The sequence below is a fragment of the Zalophus californianus genome, chromosome 9 (assembly GCF_009762305.2).
Source record: "Zalophus californianus isolate mZalCal1 chromosome 9, mZalCal1.pri.v2, whole genome shotgun sequence".
Lineage (NCBI taxonomy): Eukaryota > Metazoa > Chordata > Mammalia > Carnivora > Otariidae > Zalophus > Zalophus californianus.
This window is the reverse complement of record NC_045603.1, coordinates 111,447,691-111,464,497: the sequence shown is the minus strand read 5'-3', so window position 1 is coordinate 111,464,497 and position 16,807 is coordinate 111,447,691. Positions and strand designations below refer to the sequence as shown.

The window sequence follows — 16,807 nt, the reverse complement described above, 5'->3', positions numbered from 1 at the left end:
CAGATGGGGGGGAACAGGAGTGGGAAGGAAGGAAAAAGAACTTCTGAAATGGGGGCAGGAGGGAATGTTTTATGTTCATGAAACAGAGAAAATGGAGTACAGAAAGAATTATATGCCAAAGTTTTGCATGAGAAAATTTATAGAAATATTGAACATACAATATTCACTAAAATATTTCTGCTCATAATTCTTTTTTTTAAAGATTTTATTTATTTATTGACAGAGACACAGCGAGAGAGAGGGAACACAAGCAGGGGGAGTGGGAAAGGGACAAGCAGGCTTCCCACCGAGCAGGGAGCCCGATGTGGGGCTCAACCCCAGGACCCCGGGATCATGACCTGAGCCGAAGGCAGATGCTTAATGACTGAGCCACCCAGGTGCCCCTCTGCTCATAATTCTTTTTCTGAATATTAATTTTATGCTTTAGAATAAAGTTTTATGCTTTAGAAGCTTGTCTTCATACAGTCCTGGATATTTTATGTTTATTAAGTACAATAGAATTTACACATGGAATCTGTAGTTATGATCTGAATTTGAGTCCCAGTCTAGATTATACGAATTGGGTGACTGTAGCCTCTGAATCTGTCTCTATACATAAGAAATGGAAATAGTATCTATTAATGCCATAATAAGGCTCAAATAAAACCATATGTAGTAGATCATAAAGGCTCTACAAATAGTACATTCCCACTAAAATTGGTGTGTACTAACATACATAGGCTATTTCCTTCCTTTTACTTCTTTTCTTATTCTAGAATCTAAACAGAGGATATGTGATTCACCATTTTATTGTGAGAAGAGTTTTCATTCTTTATCTGGAACATGGCAGCAATCATTCTCTAGTTACATCTAAATGACTGAATTGCAAGGTGAACCGTATTGGTGACTAACTCATTTTCCCTCACCTCCAGCACCCTCTTTTCCCAAGCTCAAGCAATTTTCTTGTGTAATGAACTGTATCTGCTATCAAGTGGCCTGAAAATTAAGAGGTCCAAAGCATCTCCCAAGTCCTAATTTCCTATTTGGTATCATGATGTCTTTTGGTGCTACATCACTGATCTATGTTTCCTAAGGCTATACAAAGGAGAAATGTAAAAATGAATGGAACTACAGAACAATTTTATATATGGAGGAAAAGCTTCAATCGATTTTGAATTATTCAGGTGATGGTTTTCTAGCTAATGGGTTGTCAAATTCTTTGCATCAAATCCTTTTGTCTGGTTGATAGTCTTTTGGTCTGTCTGAAGCTGTCTAGCACTGGAAGGAGAGCAGATACAACAAGGACATGATTTAAAACCAACCTCAACCACCAAAAGTGGATTTTAGTAGTTTGATATATGTCCATAACATACCCGAAGTCTGAAGAACTTGAGTTCAGGGAGGACAAAAATATAAGTAAACTAAGTAATAAGGAAAAAAAATCAGGTTGTACATTTTCTTCTATAAAGACAGAAAATAAAATAAAAAGGAAGAACTATAATCAATTTATTCAATCATCTCAAAAAACTATTTTTCTCATATAGTCAATGTTTTTTTTTTCTTTAGCAGACGGTATCTGAGTAATTTCTTCTACTAACCATTTCTGCTGTTTATAGTTTATGCTGAACATATGTTTTATATTCATATATTACTTCTGGCATTTACTAAAAATGAAAATACCTGCCAGAAAATCATTCATACTATTATGCAATTATTTGAAAAAGAGTAACAGATATTTATTGGTGATTTTACAAATCAAAAGCACACTAACAAATGGGTTGATTCAGGAAATAAGTTGAGCTACTAAGGAGAAAAGATACTTATTTAATGACAGTAATGAATTCAATGTACACAAAATGACTAGATTCCACAGCTATTTACAACATTAAAATAATGTTAATTGTTAGTTATAAGTAATAGCAAAACACATTGAATAATGTTGGTTCTAAATGTGCATGCTTTACATACTATTTTGACTAGGAATAAATTCAGCTATAATTATTAAAATATGTTTTCTGAAGGTAAAACAACATAATTATCTAAACATATACAGCAACAATATAAAACAATATCAAATGTAGGAATAAAATAATAATTTGGCTCTTTGTGGACATTTTTATAATCTGTAAAAACACTTTATGAAGTAACCTAGAAATAAAAACATGATTAAATTCAATTGCATTTGACAGTTGACCAAAATCTAAGTAGATAATTTCAAAGATAAAACTGGTCATAAAACCAAAGCCAGTTCTTTGCAAACACCTTAAGAAATAAAAAGCAAGTATTTTTCAAAACTTTATCAAGGTAAATTTAATATAATAGTCAAATATTTGATATACTATGTCAGTTCAGACCTGTTTTTGACATTTTAAATCCATCACAGGGTGAACAAGAGGAAGAAGTAAAAAAATATAATCAACTCAATTCATGTTACTGAAATGAGTTAATATCATAGGAGCTGTAATAAATACAAAAGAGCCAATTATTCAAAATTCATTAGTATTTGACTCTAGGAAGAGTTATGTTGATAAGCAGGTTTGTACAGTAAAAATTCAAAATTCTATGTCTTATGGTTTTTAAAATAACTTCCCCATACATGATCTCATGTGACACTCACCAAAACCCTGTGAATATGTAGGGAATTTTGATGTAGAGAAATTAGGTTTGATTTTGCAGAGAAGGAACTCAGGCTCAGAGTCAGAGAAATTAGGTGATTTATTCAAGGTTATACCCACAGTAAAGAATTGAGTATGGACTCTCAAATATCATTCATTCATTCATTCACTCATCTTGTTAATACTGAAAATGTTCTTCCATTCCCTAAGGGCCGTCTGCCAGTTGAAGGCAATCTTGATAAAGGAGAGCAAGAAAACCTACCTATGATTAAGAATTTACCATAGAAAAATCACAAAATGGGAAATTGGCCAGAATTGTATGGTTCGAATATGGATTAAAAGTATAAATATTGGCTAACAGAGATTTGTAATTTTGTCAGACCATGCTATGCCTCTGCCTGTTAGCAGGGCCAAGAACTGATTATGTCTCTGCTTTACAGCTTTAAATGGAATCACTTTTATATAGAGAGAAATAAACATATCTTCTCTAGGCCACCATTATCTTAGATTTTCTGTTGTAGGCAGCCAAAGTTAATCCTGTTTGATGTAGGTATGTATATGAGTTTCCTAACGTTACTGCAAAAAATTATCACAAACTTAGTGGCTTAAAATAACACAAATATATTATCTTAACAGTTCTTGAAGTCGAAAGTCCAAAATGGGTCTCACCAGGCTAAACTCAAGGTTTTGGTAGGATTAGGTTCCTCCAGAAGGCTCGGGGGTGGGCGGGGAATCTTTCTTTGCCTTTTCCAGCTTCTAGGGGCCACCCATATTCCTTGGCTCATGGCCCCTTCCTCCATCTTCAAAGCCAGCAACATTGGGCAGAGTCCTTCTCCTGCTGTCAGCTCACTAGTTCTTTATATTTCTGCCTCCCTCTTTTGTTTTTAAGGGCATTTGTGATTAAATTAGGTCCACCCAGATAATTCAGGATATCTCCCCATTTCAAGATCAGCTGATCAGCAAGCTTAATTCCATCTGTTTACCCACTTCTGCAGCCTCATTTGAAATAGGTATTCCTTTTATTTGATACTCTTCTTCTATTGGGCCCTCTGCCCCCAAAACACTGTACTTTCATCGGGAGGGGTCTACATATGCTGTAACTTCTGCCTTCTTCTTCCCTCATTTTCCTGACAAATCTATCACTTCTCCAAGAAAGACTTCCTTGACTTCAGGTTAGAGGTCTCTCCCATGTATACTATATCTCCTGGACATTTATTTAACAGCCTCTTTGTCATTTGTTTCTTTCTGCACTTCCTTAGGTCAAAAAGTGTGTGAAACATTTATAGCCCCATGTAGCATCTGTGACATACAATATGCACAAGAATAGTAATTGAATAAATGAACTAATAATTATTAAAACTTCTATGTGGCACAATGTTAAATGTTACATAAAAAGTAATTACCAGGGGCGCCTGGGTGGCTCAGTCAGTTAAGCAACTGCCTTCGACTCAGGTCATGATCCCAGGGTCCTGGGATTGAGCCCGTCGGGCTCCCTGCTCAGCAGAGAGCCTGCTTCTCCCTCCCACTCTGCCTGCCACTCTGCCTACTTGTGCTCTCCATCTCTGTCAAATAAATAAATAAAATCTTTAAAAAAAAAAAGTAATGACCAAATACCATGTTTTAAAGCTGTTTATAAATTAAAGATGAACAAATAAATCAATAAAAATATTTATAAATCATGAAACTTAAAGCTTGCATACTTTGGTAGGCAGAATAGTGGCCTCCAAAGATGTCTATGCCCTAATCCCCAGAACCTGTGAATATGTTAGGTTATGTGGGAATTAAGGTCACAGATGGAATTAAGCTTGCTGATCAGCTGATCTTGAAATGGGGAGATATCCTGAATTATCTGGGTGGACCTAATTTAATCACAAATGCCCTTAAAAACAAAAGAGGGAGGCAGAAATACAAAGAACTAGTGAGCTGACAGCAGGAGAAGGACTCTGCCCAATGTTGCTGGCTTTGAAGATGGAGGAAGGGGCCATGAGCCAAGGAATATGGGTGGCCCCTAGAAGCTGGAAAAGGCAAAGAAAGATTCCCCGCCCACCCCCGAGCCTTCTGGAGGAATCTAATCCTACCAAAACCTTGAGTTTAGCCTGGTGAGACCCATTTTGGACTTCTGACTTCAAGAACTGTTAAGATAATATATTTGTGTTATTTTAAGCCACTAAGTTTGTGATAATTTTTTGCAGTAACATTAGGAAACTCATATACATACCTACATCAAACAGGATTAACTTTGGCTGCCTACAACAGATAATCTAAGATAATGGTGGCTTAGAGAAGATATGTTTATTTCTCTCTGTATTAAGAATCTGGAGGTAAAAAGTCCAGGGCTAGTTCTGGTATTCTATTGTGTCAAGGACTCAGGCCCCTTCAATCTTGTTGCTCTACCTTTCTTAATCTTAAGGAGCTCTAGCTAGCAGGTCTGATTCCAACCAGCACGAAGAGAATGGTGAACCATCTCCTTTTGAAGGACAGACTTCCTCAACATTGCACACATCACCTCCAATTATACCTCACTGGCCAGAACTGAGTAGCACAGTAGCACCTAGATACATGCAAAGACCATTCAAGTGGCCATGGATAAGAGGGGAGGTTTCCATTATTAAGAAGCTGGGGACAACGAGCTATCTCCACCTTAATACTGTGGTATTATTATCTTCTTTTCCCCTTCATGTTATAAGTATATAAAAGTAGTCTCTCCTAGATTTTAATCATTAGCACAGGGGCCTTCATTCTACAAATAGTTACTGAATAATTACTATGTAATAGACTCAAGCATATTTATAAGTATTTGCCAGATTTTGCATGTACACACAGTACAACATGAGTATATACTTAGTCAATGAGTAAGATATTTATATCATATTCAAACTTTACTGTAGTGATCAAAAGAAACAGAATTCTTGACTGATAAAGAAGGTTAAATACATTTATTTCTCTATGTGTAGTACTGTGGGGCCTGGCAGGAAACAAATGGCACACTCAAAGGGTAAACTGAAGACAGTTTCATGAAGAGACTGTTTTCAGAGATGTGGGCAGGCTTTAGGAGAACCAATAAGGGATAAAGACCCCAAGGACTCACAACACGAGGACACCACTGCCATCCCTATGCCTGAAGGGACAAAGGGAAGCAGTTTCTGGAACTTGCCAAGACCCTTCGCCATGAGACAGGGTTGTATGACTAAAGCTGTGGCCTTAGGTAGAGGAATGAGGCTACTGCCAAAAGCCACAAACAGGCAGGAGGGAGTGTGGGGGAAGGTGAAATAAATATCCTGACCTTTCTCTCTTTCCTTCCTGTGATCATTTGCCAAGGCCTCCAAATTGGCTGAAACCAAACAGAAACCAGAGGGCAAAGGAGCCTGGGTGTTGTGGTCCATAAAAATCAGCCTCTAAGAACATAGAAAGGCAGAGAATGGACTTTGACAGAAAAAAACCAGAATATGAAAAATCAAAGCATTTTACAGAGTTGGGATGACTCAAAAAACTTTGAACAAAGAGAGAAAGGAATTGATCCAAATAGATCTGTGTTAGACCTGGCACAAAGAAACATGAAGACAATGATTAAAACGTAAACCAGTGAAGAGGGGCAGAGTCTGTGATCTATTTATGTAATTAGGATAAAGAGAGTAACCTAGAAATAGAGGCATAAGAAGGAATGAGAAGGGTCTGACCAGGGATCTTAAAGTTGTGGATATATTTGAACACAGGGTGTTCCTTATTGCCAACTTTTTCATGTGAGCGTAACACAATTGTAGGACATTGAAAACCCGTTAATGACTGCAAGTATTTTAAATAAATATACTCCAAAAAATGAAAAGTGGCAGTGACTATAACTGAGGATCTGTGGACTATAGGTCAATGAAATAGCTATACTCTGTCGCAGAACCTGTCAGCTGCTAAAAAAATAAATAGATCAAGATGCCAGAGAAAAGACATACATGGAGACAAAAGGGGAAAAAAACAGCAGTACAAACCAGGTATCAGATCCTTGATAAGGTATATACTTAAAATTCACTCAAATCCAGAATATGCATGTTGCGCTTTAATTTCCCTGTAGTTGTCAAGTATACAAAAAAAATGTTATTCATGTTCTAACTGATATCAATAATAGAAACTGTATCTTCCATGAAGGCAGCCTTTGAAAACAATTATATTAATTACTGTGATTTTATGGAAACATTAGTTTTAGTTTTTGGATGTTAACACCTCAAACATCTTTTTCTACATTTATTTATACTTACATCTCTTTGTATTAGACATGTTACTGGAAAAAAATGCCCCCAAAATAAGAAGCTCTGTGTGTTAACATTTCATTGACTTATATTAAAAATAGGAGCCTTATTCCCCAGAGGGAAAAACCATTTTATGGTGCAATATGTAATAAAACCACATGGAGGTTCAGGGAAAACATTTGTCCCTATTATTACCTCCTGGGAGACTTTATTAGAAAAGTTGGTGTGGGTCCCAAAGGCAGCTGTTGGTTCTGGATCACTCTGCAGTCATGTTTCCTTCCTGACTCAGTGACTATAGAATTTGGTCAAACTGCAGCAATTAAACCACCATGGCCCTCTTTTGTCTCATAGCGAATGCCACGTCCAGAGTCATTATTGAGCTAAGGATTGAGGGGCAACATTAGGGGACTTCTAAATTCTGTACTTTGATGGGTAACCTGTGTCAAATTTATTCTTTTTTCTTTCAAAGCTCTAAGATTAAAATTACATGGTAATATAATTAATTTAGTTGATGTAATTAATGTTATCTTTCAATAAAAACCAACTTCTTATTTTGATGAAGATTATAGAATATTAGAAGTTATAGTTCCCAAATGTGTTCAGGAAATGAGGTATGCGAAAATCATATGCTCAATGTAGAACACCATGAAATATCTACATTTTAAATTCAAAATAATTTTATGTCAAATTTTATCCTAACTTATTATACATGAATCTTACATGGAAAGCAAATAGCAGGTGCAAAGGGTTTAAGAAAAAGTTCTGGGAAAAAAACCTCAGTATTGAATATTCTACCCATTTACATTTTCCTTATAAATTTAAAAAAGATTGTAGTAATTCATTTTTAGCAGAATACCTCTTTCAGCACATGCAATCCCAGTGCACACTAGAAGCAGAATATTAACATTTCATTTACACTTAAATTAGGAGTATATATACTGAATATATATTCCATAATGACACTACAATAACTAAAATCAATGATATAAGATACATGTTAAACTCTTACAAGTATCCCCACCATGGTTGATTTAAATGAACCTAAATTTTTTTATTGAGGTATAACTGACTAAATAAAGCTAAATTTTAATAAAGTTCTTCCTTTTCTAAACTTATTCTAGAGATTTTTTCCAATTCTTTCATTATATTTAAGAGATAAGCAGCCATCACATATGCATCAGGCTTAAAGCAGAAACTTATTCTGAGATTTACTTTTGTCTGCTTTCTTTTCAGTCTAGATTTCAATAATTTTGGGAACATTACAGTGAACAAAATGTATTAATCAAATATTCAATTTGTAATATATATTATTCCAGGATTTTACAAAATTGAAATTTTGTATTAGAAGATTTAAGATATCAATAATATTTCCTATGCACATTTAAAACACAGGAGTGAGCAAAGTTAATCATTTGGGGAAAACCATTATGGAGACACTAAAATCAAGATCAATTAGTTTCAAAATAAGGCAGGATATAAATGACAGTAATCAGCTTTTACATCCATGATTTCAACTGTTCCAAACAACTAATGTGATGAAGACAGATAAACAATCCTCACTTTATATAAGAAAGGTCAAGAATATTAATTTAAGAAGGATTTCCCTATTGAGCATCTACTATATAACTAGGTACTCCACTAGGTCCTGAGGGCAAAGAAATGAACAACAAAAGTCTAGCCCAAGCTAACTAAACCAGTAACCATTAAAGTAAGGAAGACAATGAGTACCTACTTGTCCCTTTGTCTCTTTGATTTTAAGGTGAGGATGAATATTGAAGGAAGCTTAGTAGGGAAGTACAGGACAGACACTTCAGAAAGAGAAAAGGATATGAGCAATACTTCCTAAGTTTAAGAGCAGGTAAAATGTGTGCTACACATTTTCTACTTAGAAAGTATTTCTTTCCCCCGAGACTGGAAATTAGGGTAGTGAAAAAAAGTTGTGTGGTGTGGGAAGAATTGCTGGATTCAGGAGGCAACTAAAGAACACTGCACAGATTTTAGGAGGTAGGAAAAAATTACTGCTTGAACCAAGCAAAACATGGACATGGTTCTGGTTCTGACATACACAAGTTCGGTTAACATGGTATTAAGGAATTCAAGGACTGCCTGTACTTAAAATGATCATTAAGAGTAATGATTCTAGTTTTGGCATCGAGGATGAGTAGATATATAGACATAATGTATAGCAAAGAATATTTACAGTCACATTTCATGCACTAATAATGCATTCACGTCTCAAAATGCCAAAGAAAATGTGAAAGAGAAAATTTTCATCTATATTCAGGATTAAACTTTCTAATTTTAAATTACCAGACTTCAGATGTAAATTTATTTCAGTTGAAGGGTTTGAAGAGATTAATGGATCTTCTAAAATTCTAGAGTGTTTAAAAGATGATTTTAATATAATAATCTTGCCATAGGTATGGCAAAAATTATAGACACATTTATTGAGCACCTACTATGGGACAGCACTGTGCAGGGTGACTTACTGTGCTATTTCTAATACTCTATGTCACATTTCAGTTTTCGCAATTTCTAAGTAACTTTTACATTGTTAATTGACAACTAAATTATTTTAAATACAGCTCATTTATTCTATAAAGCTGGTACCAAAGACCTGTCCTCATCTGAACGAGGCAGAGGGAGGGAGGGAAGGAAGGGAAAGCTAAATCCTACTGAATACTTAAGTTTTGACTTTCTTGCTATTTGTAGTGTTATCTATATGGTCTTTTAGAAATCCCCAAACTTGTATAAAGTCAGAGACTTGAGATAAGATCAGCAATCTATCAATTTCAAAGACCACATTTGTCAGCCCTTGTGTCTTGCCTTAAGGTCCTATTCAGCGATAACTGCCCATTTAGGTAGTAAATCATGCCCCTTAGTACCTTAACTCTACGTCTTGGCGCCTCCGACCTCGTCCGTCTAAGGGGAAAGAAAGCAGGGAGGAGGGCCCAGAGCAGGACGGCGGGGCGGGGGAGGCCGAGGTGACAGCAGGTGAGAGCCTGGTGCAGATGAGGAAGTGAGACGGGGGCCGTGTGGGTATTACTCATTCTGCTTTACCGCCGGTGTTGCCTGCAAGCGGAACTTCTCTCCTCTCTTTCGGTCCAGCTGAAGTTCTATCTAATTGAAGTCACTTCCCATCCCGGTTCGCTTGGGGGAAAACCGTGCGTCCGTGTAAGGGAAGGGAGTCAGAACTGCGGGGTCAGGTAGCCTCTCTCTTGACGCCGCGTGTCCTCGCCGTCAGAGGCCGAGCTTCCCAAATCAGTCCCTACCGTTCCCCGAACCTGCCCTCCCTCTACTCTTGGCAACTCCCCGGGTAGCCCAGACAGACCCTCTCTCGAGCCCCAGGATGCACTGAGAGAACACACGCTGCGTGGGAGCGGAGCCCAACCTTGACCAACCGGGAGGACAGGTTGCTCCGGTCACTGCGAGGGGCAGCTCTGAGGGTACAGGGTCCTGAGAGCAATCAGCCAGACCCGTCGGTGCCCCAGGCAGCCGCGGCGGGTGTGGCCAGTTCAGAAGCAAAACGCCGCTGAGCCTCCTAATTTACCTTTCTCCCTCCGACTGCCTGCCGCCCTTCTGACCACGTCCCCACAGTTTCCCAACGGCCCCCTCCCACATCCCACGACACCTGAGGGAAACTTTTCCCTCTCCCCTCAATTCAAACTCAGCTGCTTCTACGGTTGCCGCAAACCGTCCTCTCCCTAGCAACAAGGTTCCGGCCGTAGAGCGAGCGGCTCTAGGTGTAAGGAAGGTGATGTCGTAAAGCCGCGAGTGTCGTAAACCAGGTGCGGTGGGGAGGGGGGAGGGGTGGAGGCGGAGGGGTGGGGGGGAAGGGGGAGGGAGGGGGAGGAGGTGACTCGAGCATTTAGACACAAGCGAGAGGATCATGGCGGATGGCCCCAGGTGTAAGCGCAGAAAGCAGGCGAACCCGCGGCGCAATAACGGTGAGTGGCGGAGGGGACCGGGGAGCGGCGGAGTCAGGGGGAGCCGGGCAGCCGGGGCGCCCCCGGGGGTGAGGGGGGCGAGCCGGGCTGGGGGCGGCTGGGGCAGGGACGAGCAAAGTGGAGTGGGAAAGTAGAAAGTAGTGCTCTCTGCCCCCCTCCGCTGCTGCCGCTGCCGGAGCCGCGCCGCGGCCGCTCGCTCTCCCTGAACCGTTATGTCTCTTACCTGGTCTCTCTCCGCCTAGCGGCTCCTGCCGCCCCTGCCGCCTCCTTGGACCGTTAGCCGCCGCATCCCCGGCGCAGGGCGGGCGGTCGGGACGCGGCCAGCCACTTTTCTGGCCCCGGGTGGAGCGGCTGTTGCTTCTTTTCGCACTTTTCCCCACTCTTTTGCCCCTCGGCGCCTCCCCTCTCCCCCTCCTCTCAGCCCCCTCCGCGTTATTCTCCCTCAGCGCGGAGGCCCCCAGGAGCCGAGGAACAAACTTGTGGCCGGCGCTGACCGTGCAAAGTGGCTTCCCCGCGCCGCGGCCCCGGCCGGCGCCGTCGCTCGGGCCCCGCGGCTCGGGCCCGGCCGGGCTGCGGGCGCGCAGCGGGCGGCGGCGGCGGCGGCGGCGGCGGCGGCGGCGGCGGGACGCGGCGGCCGCGGGCTGCGTGTCGTCCGTGCGCGCGTGTGCGCGGGCGCCGGCGGTGCGCGCCGCTGGCGGACCGGGCTCGGCCGGCGGCGGTAAAGTTGTGACCGGCCGGCGAGGCGCGCTCGCGGAATGGGGATTAGCGGAGCGGAGGCGCGGGTCCCTAAGCACCCCTCCTCCTCCGCGCCTCCGACCACCGCGCCCTGGGCCCCCGGCTGGGGACGCCGAGGCGAGCCTCGCGAGTGAGGTCCACGTTCAGTGGGGAGCTGGCGGGGCGGCAGGGGAGACGGGGCAGGAGCGGGCACCTACTTGCTGCTGTGGGAGATCTGTGGATGGCGGCGAGCTGGGCAGCGGGTGTGTTTGTGGAGTTGTTACCTGGTCTTAGAGACAGGGAAGCACCACAGACAGATCCCCCTCTCTGGGGGAAACTCCTTCTCCGCGCTGGGATGGGGTTCTGTGCGTATGCCTCTCATTTTTCTCTTTCGGTTTTTGGGGAAGTTGTTACCTGGGCCGGACGCACGGAGCGCTGAAGCCGGATAATGGAGCTTGGATGGCGCTCTCGGTCTCGGGTGGAAGGAGGGTGGGGGAGGGGGCAGACGGACCGACGGACGCACGGGTCTGCTGCTCTCGCTGCAGCTGCAGTGTTTATTGATTTGTGCTGATGTGCCGGGGCAATACACACCCCTCTGCCTGGCGTGAGAGTTTAAAAAAAAAAAAAATAATAGAGACAGCAAGAGAGAGCGAGACCCGAACATGTGGTTGTTGTTGCACAGTCGCCTTTTCCAGTTTGGAGAGACGTTGTAAGTTGATTGTATTTCTCTTATCTTGGGGGCAATGCTGTGCTTTCTCTCCCTCTTGTTCAGCAGCGAAATGTCTGCTGATTGTTATTGTCTGGACAGTTCCTGTGGCGAGAGGGGCGAGACTTCTCCGCCCGGGGGCGGCGGGAGCGCGGGGCGAGGTCCCCCGCCCGCGCCGGTCCGGTACCTGTTTGTATAATAATGGGCGGCAACGGCCCTGCCGCTGGCTGCAGCCGAGTCTATATAAGGAATTACATGTACATTTCGGACCGAGGGGCTCGTTTTGGTTCCTACGTTATTTTTAAAACGACTTTTTAACTGTAGGGAAATAAATGCGCCTATAATGGGATCGCTGTTTCTTCCAGAAAATGAGGAAATACGTGTTTAAGTAAAAACTCTCTCGTGCTCCCCCGCCCCACCCCCGCTCCTGGGCTCCCTTTCTCCCTCCCCTCTGGGATGCGAAACGCGAGGTTTTGTAACCTTTCCTGGCAATTTTAGATTTTGTGTGGGATTTCCTGTCTAGAAGCAGATACGAAGATTTTAAGCTGTTTCAAGATGTTTCCTTCCAATCGTAAAAATATTTTTAATATATTTGAGCCGACATTATTAAAACCACTGCTTTCATGAATGATTTTAGTTATTCAAATAAACATTTGCGTTTTAAAGACGTCTGTTAGTTATGATTGATAACTAATATTTGGTATCGTCATTGTGGAGAGATGACTTGTTACAGCAAGGAGCGGAGCATAGGCTATTGCAATTTTAATTTCCTGTTTTAGCGTCGAATAGTGTGCTATATTGAGCTGTTGCCACTGTTGCTGATGTGGCTTTATGAAAGGTAAGTTGGTTCGGAAAGGGCTGCTCGTTTTTTACCTTATTTAAAATGTTCATCGCCAGAGAAAGGGGCTTTTCTTGTTGCTGACGACATGTGTGTGACATGTGAGTCTGAACCACCCAGCGTCTGTGCAGCTGCTGTAAACATGTTTACCTGAACAGGAAAGAATGGATTTTTCTCCTAAAGATCCTGTGATATGAATATTACACTCATAAGGCATATCAACAGATGACTTGAGGGGGAAAAAAGCTATCCTGAAAGGTACTTGAAATCAACAGGAAAAAGAGGTTCTCGATCGCTGCAGCAAATGGCAACTTGTGCAGGTAGAAAAAAGATGGTGTTTAGTTTTCTCCTGCATGTATGTCAGCCCCCTCCTGTCTGCTGCTTTCATTCTCAAGGGAGGGATTTATTTACCACGCTTGCTGTCAGTGTTTTTCCTTTGTGTTTAATATTAGAAAAACAGATTTGGGCTGTTTAGCACAAAATGTCTTGTCTGCAGTATGCATTACTCTCAGAAAACAAAAGGTGTTTAAGATAGCACTGTACCACTACAGGTATCTTCCATTTTCATCACTTTTGGCTCTGTCCTTGTATTTCTTTTTGTTCTCAAACGCATTTCATCCATTGCCGACGATTACAGCCATGCTATTTGATTAAGCCTTATAATTTGCAAATTAAAAATGAAGTTATATGCCATTGTGTTGTGAAACCTCAGAATAGGTGCTGGTTAATATTTCTTAGCAACGCAGTCATATTTAAGTTGCAGTTGTTTATTGGAGAGAATTGCATGAAAAATGTTAACTCTTAAATCTTTTTAATGAGGGAATAAATGATATGTACAGTGGGCGATAGTCGTAGAGATACTTTATGTTGTTATTTATATGTAAGTAATTTTTTGTTCATTTAAAAATAAGATATATAGATTTTATTGCTAAGCCTCCAGTAAAACATTTTAATTTCCTTTCTGGAATATATCTGCAGAGTAGGATATTAGTGGGAGAATCAAGTAATGTAACTTGACAGGGGTAAACCAATTGAGCAGGGCTTGGCCAAAGCATCAAACATTAGATAGTAACTTTATGGTGATGATGTTAGTCATCTATAAAGGAGTGGCATTAGAATTGCATAAAATTGATTTTTACCATTTGTAATGTAATGCTTTGTTGTATTTTAAAAATATATCTTGAAATTTCCTACTGCTACTCTGTGTGGTTTTCGGATGTACATATGTATGCATTTTGGAGGGCGGGAGAGAAATGTGCTGTAGCTACTAATGACCACATGCTGATTAATTCACTTTGGATGGAATAGCAGGTACATATTTTTCTGTCATTTGCACCGTTTCCACTTGCTGTCTTTGGAAACCGCCAGTAGAGGATGCTAACAAAAATAATTATTGGTGTAGTAGCACCATAAGTCTATCTCCTGTTGATTGGGACCTCTGCATTAATAGGGACCTTTGGTGTAATTCTGGGTCTTAGTGTTACTTAAAACTAGCCCTGGGTAAATTAGGCATAAGCATTTTCTAGTCTGCTAGTCTGCTTAGATGGAAAGAAGTAGAAATGTTTTAACTTGAACAATTTTATAAATATGAGCTTTTTAAATACTGAGATTGATATTACTATCAATTCAGACTTGCTTTAGACCAGTTGTTATTACTGCTTTTTTTTTTTTTAAGTTTTTATGTTGTTAGGTTTGGAAAAGAATATGTGATGATTGGCCTGTATTTATTTTGCATATTTTCTATACTTTTTAACCTTTTTTATTCATTGTAAGATTCCCTGAAAACATTTATTTTTTTAAGACATATATTTTAGGTGTTAAAATTTGTAAACTGTTAAACACGGTTAAGAAAAATTGCAATTAATTGATTGTTAATACTGTCTAATTATGTTCCCATAACTTATGTAAACTTAAACTATATATGGGTTGGGCAGACAACAACTAAAGAAGGTGTTAACCAGCAGTCACTCAGATGTTAGTGATTTTTAGATGTTATCTTTTCCTTTCTCTTCTGATTCTAGTTAAGAATCAGAATAAGGTAGTGTGTAAACTTTACATTTATCAATTGTAAATTAAGAAATATAAGTTTGCTTTGATGTTTTAAATGCAGCAAAAAAGTGTCTTTAGCTTGGTAATTATTGTATGTTTGTATTCATTAATTCTTTTCAAACTGCGTAAATTGGTAATGTAACTTTCACATGTAAATAATTGCATGAAACTTGATGTATTTAGTAATATCTTTTTGGTGTGTGTCCATATAATTATATTAATATAACTGTAAACTTTCGGAAGCCTTTTGTTAGGTCAAATGTTAGAAATATTTATTTCCCTAATTATTTTTAATGGTGTTTCTGTAAATGCACCAATAGCAGTATCATAATGCAATAGTAATACTGTTTATCTTGAATTAAGTAGGAATTACCTGAATTACCAGGTAAGCCTGTGTGAATTTCTCATTTTAGGGTGTCATGGTTTTTCAAGAGTGTGTGTATGTGAGTGTGTGTATGTGTGTGTGTGTGTGTGTGTAAATATAGTTTTACATTTCCTGACAGATGTTTCTTGAATTTGGTGTTCACTTAATTCTTAGAGCTCAGTAGTAAATAGGTGTGATTCACTTACTACTTTTATGAACTGGGGAAGTTTACCACAAAGCCATAACATATACAATTGTGGCATGGAGCAAAACTTAATTTTTATCTTATAAATTGAAAGCATCAATCATTTGTTAAGATGAGCTTTATGTAAAAGCATATGGAATATTTTAGGGTTTTTTTCTTTTTTTCTTTTATAGTATTTTTGAAAGCTTGTACCCCCTGTTTGCAATTTTAGTTGCTTTGAAGCATGTGGTGAGAAGTGAGAAAGTTCTATCAAATTGGGAATGATACTTTGTTAAAAATAACACAATTATATCCCATAATTGTGTTTTTATTATTTTTTTCTCCTTTTTTGCTTTCCCCTGTATAAATTACTTTTAAGCATGTGATTAGAGCCATATGTAGACACAGATGCAACATCATGTGGAATTATATTGTTAACTACTCTCAACTACCTGTATTGAATTGTAGTAGAGAGGAAGAAAAAGCATGTAGATGTTGGAAGAAGATATGCATTAATATATAAAAGTGCAATGAAAGGTTAGAGGACTTGATGAAATTGTAGAATAGTATTTGGGATTAGAAAAGGTTTCTTAGTGTTTGTAGCATGATCACTAATTTATGGGGAAATGTCTGTTCCTCTCTAATAGAGATGGAAGCTAGAATAAAAGTTCATTGTTAAAAGAAAATCTTAAACTCTTAAACTAGAAAAGTACCCTGGTTAGGAAATAAAACATTTTTTAAAAACACTTTTTAGAAGGCTGTATTTTGTACATATTACTAGTAAAATATCATTAAACTAGATGCAGGTTGAAAGAAAATTAATGGATATAGAACAAGATTTTAGTAACCCCAGTTAAAATTTAATCTATTATACATGCATTGCTTTAGGAAATAATCTTCCTTTGGATGGGATAGTGTTTTCAGAATTCCAAGAGGAAGCATTCTTAGGACATCAATTTTAACTAATAAATATTTTCAGTGTGGTGTATATGAGCATGTCTAGATTTTTAACCCTGGTGGAGGTGGGTTATACTGCTTGTTAACGTGGAATTGGGTTGCTTGAAAAGACGGCAGTATTCTATAACACTTAAATATAACAGTGTTCTCTAATAAGGAAAATCTCCCTCACAATTGTTTACGGAGAAAAAAATTTAATATTTAGAACTCAACTCA

The 16,807-nt window shown here is 39.7% G+C and overlaps 1 protein-coding gene and 1 long non-coding RNA gene across 11 annotated transcripts in view; one reads left to right on the top strand and one right to left on the bottom strand.

Moving 5' to 3' along the window:
• Positions 1-11,349, bottom strand: part of LOC113921583 — a 71,330-nt gene extending 59,981 nt beyond the window's left edge. The window contains exon 1 of the long non-coding RNA XR_004820281.1: positions 11,003-11,349. This is a non-coding gene — a long non-coding RNA (uncharacterized LOC113921583). The remainder of the gene's footprint in view (positions 1-11,002) is intronic.
• The window catches only part of ZEB1 (zinc finger E-box binding homeobox 1), a 188,827-nt gene continuing 182,697 nt past the window's right edge, over positions 10,678-16,807 (top strand). For 4 of the 10 annotated variants that reach the window (XM_027592417.2, XM_027592414.2, XM_027592416.2 and 1 more), the window contains exon 1: positions 11,784-12,202. In XM_027592417.2, the coding sequence (XP_027448218.2) occupies positions 12,064-12,202 (139 nt within the window). In that variant the 5' untranslated portion in view covers positions 11,784-12,063. Of the gene's footprint in view, positions 10,780-11,783; positions 12,203-16,807 lie in introns of those variants that run through there. The other 6 variants (XM_027592419.2, XM_027592418.2, XM_027592423.2 and 3 more) reach the window with 4 other exon arrangements.